The following is a 17,153-nucleotide window of genomic DNA, read 5'->3' as shown; positions in this document are numbered from 1 at the left end:
TTCCCCCCCCAGCCTGGGTTTCTCTACTCAGCAGGGATCATATCTAGGATGGAGCCACCAGCCCCACAATCCCTCTGTGCTGTGCTGTGTGTGTCCCCTCCTGGGCTTTGAGCCAGTTTTGCTCCTCTCCCTCCCCCCAATCTGACCTTTGCTCCTGGGCTGCCCTAAGTGAAACTGCCCACCCTAGGATCTAGGCAGGCACAGAGAGCTCGCCCCCTAGCTGGGAAGGGGGTTGTGAGGGTCCTGGGCTATGCTGAGCCCCAAGCAGGGGGGGAAAGCCAGGCAGACCCCAGCTGGGGTCCTATGCTGGTGGGAGAGAGAGGAATAGGGGAGTTTAATCCCTCTCCCACCTTCACCTGAGGTGCTACCTGTGCTGCGGGCTGGCCACATGCCTCACCGCTCAGGGAGAAGAAGCCTGCAAAGGGGTGCTTCTCCCCTCCCCCTCCAGACATACCCCAACTGAGGTCCCTACAGGCCAGGGTGGGAGTTTTAACCCCTCCCCAATCGTACTCAGCCTTCTGGGGCCTGACCACGACCTCCCCCTCCTCAGCTTAGCTTCCTCCCAGCCTTCTGGCCACTGCAGAAGAGAAGGGAGGGCTTGCTCTAGTACCCCTCGGCTTCTAGCCTAAGCCACTGCAGATATGTGCCTGCATTCCCAGAATCAAAAGTGAACATCTATTCACTGGCTCGCCGGTTCAATCTACACAGGTTAGACTAACTTGCAAAGATTGAATAAATTCAGGCTTGGGCTTTTTGAATGTCTGTACTTAGCCATTAAGAGAGCAAAATGTAAATAACCCCACAGTAAGAGAAAAAATCACTTCTGATCAATCAATGCTTCTTTTATGGCCCTTTGATCACAGAGGAAAAGGAAAGGATCATAGAAAGCTGGTGTTGAAATTCAGATTTTTTTCAGATGCCAGAATCCTAAGGAACTGGAGTATAAATTACTGTTATAGTCTTTCAAATGCTGAGATCATTGCAGCTTTTGATGATATTCTGCAAAACAGAGGACTGGAAGGGACCCTGTGTGTAAAACAGTTTTGGAATGACAAGACCAGATCTCCATTTGTGCCATTATATAGTGTAACTATATGAGTCCCATATGGTTGAATACACAGGACCTCTGCCCCTCTACAAACATAATGTTTCCTATGTATGTTTGTTGTATTGATTTACATTTCTTTCACATTGTTAACTTGTTCCAGATTTTGTTTTAATGCTGTCTTGGATCTCTCTCATAGAAACAGAAAATTAAATACATGGACAGCTATGACAAAATATGTTAAAATACCCCACTGAGTGAGCTAAAGCAACTGTTTTCAACATTTTATACTTAGAATGAACACATTTTGAACTGTCACTGCACCTGATATGTATTCATTGCAGAAAACAATTCTTTATTTGAATATAGTAGAGCAGAAAATGCCCCTTTATTCATTTGATGTACATTAAATATCTTTGTGTTTAGTACATGGATGATAGGTACTTGGCAGATAAATTTATAAACATTTCCACGTTTTATAGATTTATACTGTACATAGTCATCCTACACAGAGCATGCCCTTTCACAATTATACAAACAGCTTTCCTTAAGGGACTTTATCAAAACACTTGGTCAAACAGTTTGGCAATTGGTAATCTGACACGAAGGAGCATACCAGAAAGATGAGTTCACAATTGTACCAGCTGTACTTGGAATGAAAACTCCAGAAACCTGCAAGTGAGAATTTATCAATGTACACACATGCAAACACGTACACATAGTAATGATGACTGTAATCTGCCTTATAGGAGATCATACAGAGCAGGAGGGAAAACAAAGAAAACGTCAGGACCATTGCCAAGATCTCATTGTAAAATAGTGGATCTGAAAGTGAGTGTGTGTAAATGGAAATTTAACTTAATATTTTAGTACCCTATATACAGCATATACACAACATCATGTTATGAAACATAATAGCAGAACTGCCTTGGATTTTTCTTGACAGTATATAGATTAGTACACATCTGTGTTTTATATGTTGAAAACAGCATGCCAAATTCTGTTCCCAGTTGACTCACTGCCATGCCATTGATTTCTAAGAGCAGAATTTGGCTTGGTAAGAATTGAGAGCAAAGACATATTTTTCTTTTGTTGTTTGGATCTAAAAGATACTGATTAATTACCAAGAATCAGTACTTCGACTATATCCGTAAACTATAGTGAAGACATAGTTATATTTTCAGTACCAAGTGCTGGATGACTACTTCAGCATGTACAAAGCTGGAAATTAGTTTAGGAAAGTTTGCATTGTAAAACATTGATTATTTTGACAGTTTTTGGGTCTTAAATGTCAAATATATATTGTGTCCAAGTACAAGTTACATTTTGGCTGTTAGAATTTTACCCCAAGACAGATGGCAGTAAAAAATACTCTTTTATTTACAAAATGGCTGGAAAGAGAAAGTGATAAACTAATTCATGAGGTTTGCAATCTCAGAAGCTTTTGCAGCCTCATGCATCAATTTGGGAGCCTCACCACCTTCATAGGGACCTCACGGGCTAACATTTAAAAATTCAACCAGTGGCAAATTAAATCCTTCCACTCCCCAGGAAGCAGAAAAGAAGTGGCTTTCAATGCTGCTCTACAAGTGATCATGCATTTAACTTTTTAATTAATTAGAACAGTGATTCTGAACCTGGGTGCCAGGTCACTCTTGGGCGCTATGAGATCTTTTGAAATAAATAGATGTGAGGAGGCAAGTGCAGGTTCAGGCTAGTCCCTGCCTAGCTGCTGTCCTGCCCCAACTCCCCACCCTTCCGCAAGGAGGCACGCTCTTTAATAGATGAGTTTTTGAAATGGGGTGCTGTTCAATTCACAGAAGTTACAGAGGGGTGCCCCGAGTCTAAAAAGGCTGAGAGCCACTGAATTAGAAAGAAGGTAAAGCTCCAAACCTGCAAGCTGTTCCAAGCACGGCTGGCCCACTTTTTGGCACCACCAGGGAGATATAGTTTTGGGGCCCCCTGATCTATCGAAAAATCAAAATTGCAGTTAATTGCAGTATAAACTTACTGAAATAAAATAGTCGGGGCCAGGCTGCGCGCATATGAGCTGCGCTGCAGGGGGATCCCTGGGGTGGGGGAAGCACGTACTGGGAATGCCTGGGTTCCCTCCTTGGGGCTGTGGTGGGAATGGAGCTGGGAACTCCTCCCCAGCTTGGCCAGGAAGGGGCTCCCTGCCTGCACTGAGCCCTTTAAACATGGCACAGGTGGCAGGGGGAGAGCTGGACACGGCCCCTTGGCTGCAGGGCCCCCCACGGCCACAGGTTCTGCAGGATAGGATGAGCCGGCCCTGCTTCCAAGTGACTTCAGTAGGAATCCGCAGAGGATCACACTAAGAACAATTTATAAGTCTGGCAGCTAATCTCTGGTAGCTTCTTTGCCATAGGCAATGTGCTGCTGCAACTGACCATCGCAATGGCTGGTGCTCCCACTCCAGCACTGAGATTTTTGCAAAACCCTCTCCCCTCCTGAGCCCCACCCCCAAACCTACCTTACTGTCAAAAAAATAATTAAATTAAAATTGAAAATTCAATTTTTTCCTTCACCATACACTGGATGTTGTTTACACATGTCTGATATTGATTTTAACAACATTGATTGTCAATCTAAATGGTGATTTTCCTTTAATTTTCTTTATTTTTTTTATAACTGCCTTTTCAACAGACAGTATTAAAAGCTGCAGGCTATGGTGACCAACCAACGGTGTTTTTTTTTCCTTGGCATTAGAAGATCTAGTGTGGACAAAGGGTGCTGCTATATCAGCGCTATTGTATCCTGTTATTTATGTTAATGGCTGAGAATAGATTGAAATTGAATGCACCAACTCAAGGGTGACAATGAACCAAACCAGGGGTAGATTAGTTCTCTTGTTTTTAATCTCATTAAAAATGTGTTAGTTTTCCAGTTAGCAAGCATGCAAGAGGTCACTTCTGTGAAAGGAGAATGTCCTTTCTCCTGCTGACTTCAAGTGTGTGCCCAATCACACAGACACTCTCTCCCTCTTCCCCTAGAAACATGCCGGGGGGGAGGGATTAACTGGCAACTAGAGAAGGAAAAGTGCAATAAATACCACAGCTATAGCAAGGTTTCTTCCCACCCTTATTGCTTGAGTGTGCACTGCAGTTTTTCAGGGTGGATTCACTTGAATTCTAGAAGGAATTGTACTAGCCAACATTCCTCACTGAACTAGAGTTTTGAGCATGTTAATAATTTATTGAAAGATACCCTGGCAATGGCTCTGTCTCTGCTGGCTAAAGATTGCTGACAAACAACGTATAGCCATAGAACATCACTAGAACAACAACAGCTATGTATGCAGAAACAATGAAAAACATACAACACAGAAAGAAGACATAGACATTTTCCCATATATTACACACAGGTTAATATGTCAAGGTCTATACAGAACATTATTCAAAACATATTTTGCTCTGAATAAGAAAAAATAGGATTTTATACTCAATTTTAAACATCTCAGTGTGCTGAGCCAAAGCCTTCCCCATATTCACTGGCACAGGACTGATGCTTCTATATGGTTTGTTGCTTCATATTTTGGCACAGTGTGGTTGAAGGAGGGATGCAGCGAAGCCAAAGCTTATTTTTCAGACAATCATAGGAGTTCTCTTCCAATGATATCTGAATTAATGGCGAACTAAGAAAACTCTTGGCACCACAGCAGTTTAAGGCATGAAGACACAAACAAAGCATTTTGCTCAAAGAAATGTAGAGTGTATTTTGTGTTCATAATGTGGAAAACAGCAATCACTGGCATTGAAAATGAAACTCAATGTTAAAAATATTTTTCCAAATATACTCTGTGGAATATACCTAAATATATATTCTGTGGAATATACCCCATATATCCAAATGTAAGGGGCGTGCTCACAGCACTCTGTAAGAAATGATGTACAGTATCTATCAGTGACATGCAGACTAGGGTTGTACTGCTGAGCACAGATCTAGGGGGTCCAAGTTCTGGCAGGTGCCTACAGTTAGAAAGCAAGAAGGAAGGACTATCAGTAGATCCCTTGGATCCAAGGAGAAATGAGCAGATGTGACTGGTCAGGTTGAGACCAGTAGAAACTACAGTGTACTACTGTTGTTCCTCTTTCATTTCTAAACTGATGGTTGAGAACCTGTAGATTAGATAAAATAGGGATTTGTAAGCTAGAGTAAGGGGCAAGAATTAATAGCATTTCAATCACATGCCTTCTAAAAGATCTATGACATTAAATTTATATCTATAGGGAAGGTATAAGACAGGGACGGTACTATTTTGTGGTGAGTCTCTCTGGTCCAGAACCTGTGGCTGCTAAGTAACCTAAATCTTTGTCCTTGGTATCCAAGTGCACTTTGGGTACAGTGAGGAGGAACTAATATGCAGTAGCAATTACATTTGTGATTTTTCTCACTGACCTTCTTATAGGTATAACATTGACCCTAAAAATTAGAGAGCCCCTATTGACTCTCTACTACACCAGGAATCTGCTCTTGGTGCAGTAGGCACTTATACAAATTTAGGGTAGAATGACTACACACAGTCACTGCTTCCTGCATCTTTATTTTCAATTGCATAGGAAGCACTCTTGGGGCACAGAGGATGGCTATCCTAGGCTGGCCCGTAAATGTAGAGAAACACCAGTGGAAAACCAATGTAATTAAGAGAAAATTTGTTTGGGCTGTTCTGTCTTTTTCTGTTCCCTGTATACTAAACCTCTGGATCAGTGATTACCAGGCTGCAGGGTTCCTCCTTGCCTGGCTGATCCCTCATCCTCACTGCCTGGCCCCTCTGCAAGGAGGTAACCACTGTAATATATAAATTAGTTTTTGAAATTGAGTGCTACTCAATTCACAAAAGTTATGGGAGGGTGTCTTGAGACCAGTGTGGGGTGCTTTGAATCTAAAAGTGTTCAGAAGTACTGCTTTGGATACAAGGAAAATCCTTAAAGTAAAATAGAGTGCTCTTTAACGATCTTAAGATTCTAGAGCAGGATTACAGCTCAAGGATTCTCCTACTTCCAAGAAAGTAAGTTATGAACAGGTCAGCAGAGGAAAAGTAAAGGATGCAAACAAAAGTGACATGTCTACTGCTTGAATGTGTTAAAAATAACAAACAGGCCATGTGGCAGAAGTTAGGAGGATGATTTCAACACATGGACCATTACAGATACATAGACCTTGTTCTAAAGTGCAGACTGGAGCAGTATATAGTTTTAGCAGATTTATAGGTAGCAATGTCAAGTAACACTTTTATTTAGCTTACAGTTCTGCTTTTGTGTTGCAGACTCACAGACTTACATGTCTGCTGACAATGCCTTATCACTGCAAGAATATTGTTTTATGTCCATCTGCCAAGGTATCATTCTTGATGCTGTACTTTCTGAACTTACTGATAGTATTGGAGCTGCTACTAATACAGGGCAGAGCTGGACACTCACTGGTTATTTTGATAGGAAGCAGAAAGCTCAGACTGTCAGACTTGTTTTCTTCTGGAATTTGATGGCTAAACCTGCCCCCAGATTCTGGAGGAAATGGACAGCATCTGTGATCCAGCATGAGTACAGTGTCAAGGATTCCTTTTTAAGCCTTGTGATTGAACCTTAATTTTCATTTCCAGCTAAAGATCAAACATGTCAGACAGGATGTCCTAACCTGGCACCACCTGGGTTCAGTAAGGGAGGTGTGAGGGGATGATGCTCTCATACCTGGCATGTACTGATGAGCATGTGACCTCATTAAGTTGCTGGAAGATGAAACCCATACAACTGTGCCTCAAGAGCTGGTAGGGAAACTATACAAAGCTGAGGTACCTGGCAGGGAGAGGAAAGAAAAGACAGGACTTCCAGAAAAGGAGGAGGAAACATTCCTCCTAAGTAGAGCTGAACCTAATGCAACACCAGGGGACTTTCCTTTCTCTTCATTTTCCCCATCCTAACAACAGACAGGAGCTGCATGGGTCCTCTTAGGATATCTGTGTTGTTTGACTGCCTCTATTCATTAGGTTATCCAGATATAAAACGAGACTAACAGGGTGTTTATAAATGTGTTCTGGGAGGTTGGGGGGCAGAGGGGGAAAGACCCTTTAATTACAGCAGCTCCGAGAACCGTGTTAATTAAAGTGCCTGAAGCATCATATGCATCAGTGCCCCCATGCTGAAAAATGTCAGTGGGGTGCTTTGAACTAAAGCTTGTTGAATGAGCTTTAGTTTAAGTGCCCTGCCACCATTTTGCAGTGTGGGGACGCTGATACATGTGATGCTGGAGTCTGCTGGAGCATGGTAATTACCACACTTCAGCAGACACAATTAATCGAGTCTGCTCTGACATGCTGTAATTACAGCGTGTCTGGGCAGCCTCCCTGCTCATGTATAGGTGCCCACAGAGACTATCTGTCTTCCATAGCTGAACTCACCTGAATGGTTTTTTTTATTTTAACTTGTTTTCTATCTTGGTTTCAAAAGAGAAGATAACAAACACAGAAACTGGTGTACTACTGGAGAACATAATGAAAGCAAAGGCAATTGAAAAAAGTAAGTGAGGAATGAAGTTTAATAGAACCTAGGAGAGGTTCTCCGGTGAGCAAATTCATTTGGGATGAACAGAACAATAAGGAATGAAAAAGTGAGATGAGAGCTGATTAAGAGTTTAAGGGCTTTTTTGGCTACCTTGGGAATGGGCAAAGGGAGGGCCATGGACATGACATATTTGGAAAGAGCTCTTCTGTATTTCAACTTTGCATAACTGGCCTCAGGGAGGCCAGGTTCCCCATTTTGCTTCAGTCCTGTCCTAAAGGAACTATGAAACTCTAGTTCTGTCCCTCTGGTTAGGAGTTACTGCTCAAGAGTCATTAGAGAGGACATCAATTGAGTAAGCATCCTGTTTAAATTGAGGAAGGCCTAAAATTAATGTAGTTACCTTGGTTAATATAAATTCAGTAATCTTCCTTTTTCAAAGGAACATCTTGTGATAGAAACTGAATGATGATATCCTTCCAACCAAAGATACAGTCAGTCAATTCAAGCCCTATATCAAGAAATCTGGTATTAATACTAGAACTGGCACTAAAGGAACACCTTTTTCTCTTTTTTTAAATTGAGAATTTCTGTTGAAAATTTTTGACAATTTGAAAGCAGTGACCACTACTGTTAATACTATTACAGTGGTGCCCCACACTTCAAGAGAGATGTGGACAGATGGGAAAGAGTCCAGTGGGGAGCCACAAAAGGATTAGAAACCAGGAAAGCATAACTAATGAGGAAAAGCTGAAAGAACAAGGGTTATTAAGTCTAGAGAAGAGAAGAGTAAGGGGAGATATGATGACCACTCTTCAAGTACCTGAAGAATGATTACAAAGAGGGTGGAGATGGGCTTTTCTCTACAGCCATAGGGGACAGGATTAGGAGTAATAGCCTCAGGTTTTAGCACAGAATATTTAGATTAGAGATTAAGGGCGCAGACACACATTAGGGACCCACTCTAACTCATGGTGCTTTACATAAAACACTGAGTTAGAGACCCATGGCCCCCTGACCCGACAGACATCTGTTGCATTGAGGGGTGGGGAGGGGCTGGAGTTAGCCTTCACCAGCCCTGAACAGCAGGCAGGGGTACTCCAGCATCCTCTGAGGAGGCTGCTGAGCCCCCCCCCTCTCCCCAGCCCTATCCCCTCTAGCCCCACCCCAGCTCAGGGGCTACCAGCGAGGGAGGAAGAAGGGGAGGGAGCTCCCGGCTGCTGAATAGCCAGAGCTGAGGGACAGAGGGAGGGAATGAAGACCCCTCTCCTCATGGGCCCTCTCTATCTACCCCAGTTGGGGTACTGGGGGGTAGCTGGGGGGTGGCGGTGGTGAGGCAAGGGGGCTCTGTTTCCCACCCTCTTCCCCTCAGCTCTGGCCATTCAGCAACCAGGAGCTCCATGCTGGCTGCTCCTGGCTTCTGAATGGCCAGAGCTAAGGGGGAGTGGGTAGGGAATGAGGTTCTTGTGGGCCCCCTCCCAGCTACCTCAGCTGGGGTATTGGGGGTAGCTGGGGGGGCCCATGAGGTGAGGGGGCTCTATTCCTTGGCGCCTCCCCCTCAACTCTGGCCATCTAGCAGCTTGGAGTTCCTTCTCCTTCTCCCTCCTTTCCCGCCCCACCATGCAAAAAATTAACCCTGGAGGGAACACAAGTTCCCTAGCGTGCTCTGCTTTTGAACACCTCAATGTAATACCTAATTTCACCAAATTCATTTTTTTCATGTGATCAGCCATTTTAAAAGTGCTCTGCAGCCATGCACATGTGTTATGACATGACTGCAGAGTGTTTTCAGGGGCCAGATTGCTTGAAAAATGTCACTTTTGTCTGCATCTAAAAAAGAACTTTCTGCTATGAGGTTGGTCAAGCATTGGGACAGGCTACCTAGAAAAATAGTGGAATCTCCATTCCGGGAAATTTTCAAGAGCACGTTGGACAGGCAGGATGGTTTAGTTAGGGATGATCCTGATTTCAGCGGGGGGCTAGACTAGATAACAATGTGATGTCTCTTTTAGTCCTGCTTTCCTATGATCCTATAATATGTAGCTTTGGTCTTTTCTTTCTACAGTGGTCAGTGATGGTGACCTTGAACAACAACTTGAACAAGTCACCTCACTGAACCCTTTAAACTTCACAACAGCAAAAGGGCAAGAACTCATGTCTTCCTATAGGTTGAACTGAAAGAGAATCTGCATTGTTTCATAGCAGTGCAGGGACAATGACAGGCATATGTGATTTACCAATGGCTGTTGATGATCGCTCTAAACCTGTACAAAGGCTTCAGATTTCAGAACAAGCTGTGCAGTAAGTACAAGGGTGCTATACGACTCATGAATGAAACAAGTAGCTTTCCCCAAAGTGAAAAAGGTTGTTAGAGGGCTCTGGTGTACAAACACAATCTACTTTGGCTCTTTCTACTACAAGTATATGTTGTAATTATATAGATATTTACAGTCCATGGCATTTTCTCATGAAGTTGCATGTGATTGACCTTCTTCAACAAAGGTATATTTCAGAGCCTAAATCTCTCCCTCTCTCTAATTTTGAGAGACATAAATGAGGAGAAAGAAGGCAAGGAACATTTTCATTGTCCAATACTCATTATTTGAGCCCTATTTGCAAATGATGCCATGTGAAGTCACATCTACCTGTGGAGTCAGATACTTCCTTTTTCATGACTACTTATCCATTCTGCTGCCATGCCCCAGCTCATTTGAAAGCTTCTGGCTACACTGCAAATAGGCGGAGTCATGCACTGAAGCTGCTTCAAAGCAAGAAATCTGAGATGCAGCCTAGATTTAGCATAATCACATGCCTTATTTGGATGCTGCGGAAAGTGTGTGGACAGTCTTTTAATAGAAACTCATCATGTTTTTAAATGCAATTAGGTTTTAGCATACTAATCCCAAACAGGAGCCCTCAATAACTGGCCCTTCCTTTCCTGTGCTCCCTCCCCACTACTCAAAGCCCTGCACTAAACACTGGATAATGTAATTCTTGAATGTAGCATACAGAACTGAACACAATATACCACTCTGAACAAGTGTAAGGTGCAGCAAAAATGTGATTCAACACTGACTACTGATGATCACTCTAAATTTGTACAGAGGCTTCAGATTTAAAAACAAGCTGTACAATAAGTACAAGGGTGCCATATGACTAAAAAATTACATGAGTGGATTTCCCCCAGGTGAGAAATGGCTACACAAAAAGCCAGAATGAGATGCTTTCTTAATTGAACTTTAAAATAATATAAATGCTGTGACAAAGAAGAAAGCTATGAGACTGAAGGCTGAGGCTGGCATTCTATCTTGAACCTAGGTCCTTGTGAAAAATAATTATCAATCTCCATTTCAACCCTTAAAGTTAACATGGAAGCTTATGATTCCCATTTGAGTGTGGGGATGAAAGAGTCACTTAACAGGCTTAAATGTAATTATGTTTTATTGCAAACACTGTAATTATTTAAATACTCAGTCACATTTGCTGTTTGGTGTTCACATCTGTTTCCTAAATTTTGTTTCTTTTTAAATCACAATTAAGTTATGAAAATGGAGAAAAATATCAATGCATTTCCAGCAATCATTTAATTTTTAATTTAACCTAAATAAATTATTTGAAAAAATAGTGGAAAATAGCTTTCTTGGGCTGAGTCTTTGTTGCTAAATTTTAATACAGGGCATATATTTGCATCTGAGATGTGACTCCTAGATGCAGTATTTTAAAATGAAACCACACATGAACTTTAAATATAATAAGGGGCCTCTCTCAGTTTTTTCTACCTCTCTGAACATGATTACTGTGTTCCATCCCACAGCACAAATAGTTTGGACATTATTATTCAAATAACAAGAAGGTATTATTATTCAAATAATATTTTTTGGATTCTTCCTTCTTTCTTATTCAAAACTTTGGCTTTCCTTAAATGGCAGATTTTTTAAGCGGTGATGGTAGTATCCATTAAAATTGATCTGATATGATTAAAATAAATATCCTAAAATTTCCCAGCAAGTTAACTGCTATCTTGTCAACTTATACACCAGGTTTGTTGTTTGCAATTTACTCCGAATATTGCATTATCAGGAGGCAGACCCTCCTGCAGCTAATGTGTATAGTCATAGCTCCATAAAAAATTAATGACAGCTTAAACTACCTGAGGATCTGCCCTTGGTATACTATTTTTAGATGCACATATATTTATATTTAATTCTTAATCAGATAATATTGCCTTTTATAGGAATAAAGATCCAAAGGGACCGCCTGATTCACCAAGTCCTATCTCCTGCTAATGCAGGCACATCATCATATGGCTTTTTTTCCCCAATATACTATATATATTACACTATTTATTAATTTTTATTCTTTCTTGATGGCTTTTCTGGGAGGTCTGCAGGATTGGGAGCAATCTGAAAGTGTTAAATAAGACAATGCTTAATTTTAAAAAAATGTATACCAGCTGTATGACTGCTACATGATGGACTCTTGCTGAGCTTCTTAAAGTGTGGAAGTGAAGTGGGGTTTTTAGTTTGGTTTTCGTTTTGATTTTAAAGAGAAAGCACTTGGTTCCAGAGGTTCTACACTAAGCAGAGGCTGAAGTTAACCAGTGACTAAATTAGTAGGAGTTACTCTAATGCAAAATGTATTATTTAACAACTAAAGGTTACAAGAGGAGTAAGAATTCATAAGTGAAATAAAAAAGGACTTTGGCTTACCTCCTAAAGCAGTTTATTTTCATACAGACATTGGCCTGATTCAGAGGAGCAACTTGGCTGTTTTTGGCACTTCTGGCACCCTGGACAAAGGGGCGGGGGAGGGAAGGGAGGCTTCTGTGCCCAGCTGGGGTGCAGGTGGAGGGGTTACCAGTGAGTTATACCTCACCCTGAGACTTAAAGATCTCACTGCTGCTGCCACAGTGCAGGGTCACTGCACCTTGGCTGCAGCAGCCAACCCAGCAGGGGCGCAGGACTGCTGCTGCCATGGTGGGCTCAGGCTACAGATGCTGCAGTGTAGGCTTTTCACACATCAGCTGCAACAACCCCTGCAGCACCAGCTTCCTGAGGGACACCATTCTGACACCACCGATAAATCTGTACTCAGGGCTGGAGATCCCCTTGCCCACCCCAAGTTATGCTACTGGCCTGATTCTTTCCTCACTCACACTGGTTTTACACTAGTGTAACTATTGCCTTCAGAAGAATTGCTTCTACTTACACTAGGAAATATAAAATAGGTAAGACAAAGCCCATTGTTTTAAAATAGTCAGAACATTCCAGACATGGAGTGTCAATATTTCTTAATATGCTCTGGAGGACCCAAGAGTAAAAGTGCTTCTTGAATTTTTTTTTAGTATTATTAGTTTTGCTGGTTTTTGTAGCAATTATTACCTTCTCCTCAGCACATATAGTTTTAGTATTATGCTTGCAATCATTAATCTTTGTTCTAGATTGAATCTACATAAAATGGTTTCCTGTAAAGAGGCACTGCTACCTGTCTATGCCCTTTCTGAGAAAGTAGGAAGTCTCTACTGTTTAAATATAGTCACACAGAGAATCAGTATTCTCAGTACTGATGCAGTATATACGGCTTCCTGTTTAATGCTGCATACATTGATACATGTAAGACTAACAGTTACTGCACTGGTACTGTTAAATAATTGACTTATTGTGATGCTACAGAAGCTCATGATGTTACAGCCAAATCTAGGACATATTTTTAAAGCGATGTGACAATATGCTTGCATTTTTAAACACCTACCTGCATGATTTTATCTTCCTGAATGTGTCTCTTGAAAATGTTTTAAGAGGTAGCTTTGCAGTTCGAAAGATAAAAAGTATTAAACAGCAAAGTATGAAAAGAAAATGTGAGATTTAAAACTTTCTTACAGTGGTTTCTAAACCTCAGTCACAGCAAAAACATCTCATTTTGAGTTTGATTTCTGCTATCTGATACCTTACTGTGTGCTGAAAATCTGAAGCCTTTGCACTTTTCAGTCAGGAGAGTTGACACTTGTAAGGAGAGGGAAATAACTCATAAATAGCTTTTTCCAGTTACATTAACACCTGGGTTCGTGTGTCAGGAAGTCGAAGTCCTACCAGACCTCCGCATACTAGAACAGTAGAAGCTAGGAGAATAGGGATTGATTTGGTGATGCCAACAAGGGAGCCAAATATTAAGTTTCCAAGTACAGCTGCTGCTTTGCATAGTGCGTTCAAGAAGCCAAAGCCTGTTGCCCTAAAAGATAAAAAAGAATAAAGTTAAAAATCCATGGAAAATTAAAGCTTTTGGGAAAAATCCTCAGTTGGAATAACTCAGTGTAGCTCTGCTAATTTTAGTGGAGTCACACCAATTTACAGTAGCTGAGACTCTTGCCCTTTGATTTTATGACATTAAATCAAACCTTAGTATTCTAGCACTTTATTGAGGCAAATACCCTTTTGGGAACCAGTATATACACTAAATGCCCAAGTGCATAACTAAACATTTTTAGGCAACAGCAAAGGACATGTAAACTAGAATATAATCACACTGTCTTCTAGGGTGGCTAAGGGAGAGAATAGCTTTTGAAACTGGACTGGAAGCCTGTAAGACAAGGAATCCTTCCAACACTTGGGACTTCCCATCAGAAAACGAGACAATCATTTCTCTGTGGTGATTAGAAGCCATTTCTTTCAGATGGTAGGCCTGACAAACAGTACTCCCTGGAAAGGCTGAAGGGGCTTCTTCCTCATCTGATATTGAATTTAATGCCTTTGTGCAAATGAACTGAGGGACTTAAAAACAGTCTTGTGATGGAAGAGAGTGTGGTAGGCCAGTAGGGGGTACTCCTGCGCAGAGACATCCACTTCACTGTGCCCGGCCAAAAACCGAGCTTCAGATGCCTCCCCAGGGGCATCAACTTCTGGCCACTCCCCTTCCTGGAGCACACCTGCAAACCTGGGATAACTGCTGCCACCACCTGGACTCAGGTCTTTCTCTGGGCCCTGTGTCATGTGGGGTACATAGGCCCTGTAGACCTTGGGAACTTGGGGTGCTTCTATTAGTCTGAAGCCTAGAAAGTAGCCTCCCTTAGTCAGCCAAGTCAAGGGAGCAAGAAGGCCTGTCCAGTCCCTCTCAAGCATGTACCACAAGGTTTGCTAACAGATAGCTTTATTGGGTAGAGAGAGTAGGCTTGGGGAGGGGTAAAAGTCAGAGAAGTATTAAAAGAAAACCCCAGAGAAAACAGAAACAGCTTGGCAGCCTTTTGACAAGTGACTAAAACACTAGATTCTTAATTCCCAGCTACATTTCAGGTAAGTTACTCACAAGTCCATCCAGGGGCTGATTGAGCCTGCTCGAGAGGCAGGATGGCTTGCTGGCTGCACCCCAAAACTTGTCTCCCTCCTTCCAGAAATATATATATATCCCTGTTGTGACCTCATCACCAAGTTCCCACCACAAACCAGTATCCTCAGACCACGGCTGATGCTGGTTGGTCAGTTTGAAAAATGTCACCAACTTCAGGTGAGGGTTAGGGTTACACAGGACACAGGGGAGAGCACGCTCCCCCTCCCTCAGGAATGTCTCCAGCCCAGGTCACAGCTCAGTGGTAAATGAAACGGATGGGGAGGGGCTGCCTGCTTCCAGCAGAGAGAGAGACTGGGGCGTGATTTCTCCACAGAGAGATCTAGGAGACTTCGGAGGAATGGGTAGGAAGGTGAATTGCTGGCTGGGAAACTATCAGAAGCAGATCAAAGTGGACACTGCTTTATAAAAATATAAGGAATGAACCAACTAATATTTAGTAACTAAGCCAAGAGTGACTCATTGGCTTACCTCCTAAGAAGTTAAACTCATGATATGTTCTGTAAAGCACTTTGATTTTATTAAACCTTGTTTTAATATGACTTATGGTTCATGGGTGGTTTATTGGGTAAATCTGAATGGACTGTCCTGAGAAGAACAAAACCCTTCAAGTCTCAAAGATAGGGAAGGGCAGTCTCTGGAGCCTTATCTCTGCTTGGAGACATTTATCATTAGGGGTCTGGAGGAGGATGTTTTCTCAGGACATATGCTGACAAAGGACTTTCATGAAATGAAAAAAGCCTGAAGGGGGTGTGGTGACTGTGAGTGGGGAGCTCCCGCAGGTGGTTGCAGCATAGTTGGAGGTGGGAGGTGAGCACTGATGGGCTGGCAATCAGTGACTGCCTGCAGATGCTGCTGGCGGTGTCGGTGGCGGCCGGGGGGTTGGGGGTGGGGGGTCACTTCTCTCAGGGGGTGCACATGCACCCACGTGCACCCCCTACACATTGCCAGTGCAAACAACCCCTCTTCTCTCCGGGTTCTGCCTCTTTGTATTTTCTCACATAACCCCACCCTCAAATAAGATACACTTTGCTTTGGAAAGGCAGAATGAAGAAAAAGTGTGGAAACCAACATCCTTACTTAAAACACACAGCCCAATTTTGGGAAAAAGCATATTTTGCATATTTATGAAAGCAAATATGGCATTTTTATTAAAAAATGCAAGGTATCTTTAGTTCTTAAATATAGGTTGAAAAAAAAAAAATGGGAGAGAAGGGCATTGTCAAGTCTGATTTCCTGAGTGACAGATAAGGGTATGCTATGGCATCAGAGGAGAAAGAATCCTTGCATGGCGGTTACAACATGAAAGTGGTCTCAACCCCCATTAGCTTTGTAAATGCAGACATATATTCTGCCATGTAATATGCCATGTATGCAGACATATATTCTGATATGTAATGTCACAACCTGTACTACACAAACATACTAGTTCTGCTGTGCTTAAGAACCAGGCATAAAAAGAAGGCTCTGGACAGAACGTAATCCATTCAGTGTATTCCTAAACCATCTCAGTTTGCTCAGATCTAGTTGGCTTTTAACCTGTTATGATCAACTATGACTCGTCATGGTCTCAATTGCTATCCCACAGCATTTTCTCATAGGTTTAGGGATGTTTTTGTTTCAGCCTAATAAAGGTAGTTAGCCCTGTTAGTCTGAAATCAAATAGAAGGCAGGGTAGATATGTACTTTATAGGCTAACTAAATAAGATAAAGAATAAAGATTCATGAAGTTAAGATGACTTCATCAGGTGCGGTGAAAGGACAAGCATAGAGTAGTGTATAAAGTGGATGAATGACTGGAATACAAAAGGTCGGAAGGGAGAAGGGAGAGAAAGGGGGGGAGGAGAGGGGAGGGGAAGGAGGGTCAGTGCTGGGAGAGGCAAATAAACAAAGAACCCATAGGAACAAAGGGCTCACAAAAGCTAATCTATCTATGTAATGGGAAAAGAATCCCAGGCTGCCATATATAATAATAATTAAATAAGTAACAGGACATTTACCAAATAATTAAAATAAAAACTCATTGAAGAATATATTTTAGGAACAGAGACATCAGTTAATATGTTAAATACACACTTTCTCTAGGGCTGGCAGGGGATGCAGTTCAAATGTTGAAGTCAAACACCTTCTTTTAGAACACTTCTTAAGGAAGTAAAATCATAAAAATTGATCTCTATTGTTCCAACTTTAGCTCTCTGCTTTTTGTGACCTCAGGACAATTTTAAAGTTGGTCAGTCTGGCTGTGTGATTATAATAAT

General features: G+C 42.0%; 1 protein-coding gene across 1 annotated transcript in view; it reads right to left on the bottom strand.

Annotated features, from left to right (window-relative positions):
- Nucleotides 1–1,314: 1,314 nt before the first annotated feature.
- The window catches only part of SV2C (synaptic vesicle glycoprotein 2C), a 224,518-nt gene continuing 208,679 nt past the window's right edge, over nucleotides 1,315–17,153 (bottom strand). Inside the window, exon 12 of the mRNA XM_014594370.3 lies at nucleotides 1,315–13,785. Coding sequence (XP_014449856.1) covers nucleotides 13,602–13,785 — 184 coding nt within the window. The 3' untranslated portion in view covers nucleotides 1,315–13,601. The remainder of the gene's footprint in view (nucleotides 13,786–17,153) is intronic.

Source organism: Alligator mississippiensis, chromosome 3, assembly GCF_030867095.1.
Source record: "Alligator mississippiensis isolate rAllMis1 chromosome 3, rAllMis1, whole genome shotgun sequence".
NCBI lineage: Eukaryota > Metazoa > Chordata > Crocodylia > Alligatoridae > Alligator > Alligator mississippiensis.
Note: the sequence above shows the minus strand (reverse complement) of the source record. Positions and strands in the feature narration are given on the sequence as shown.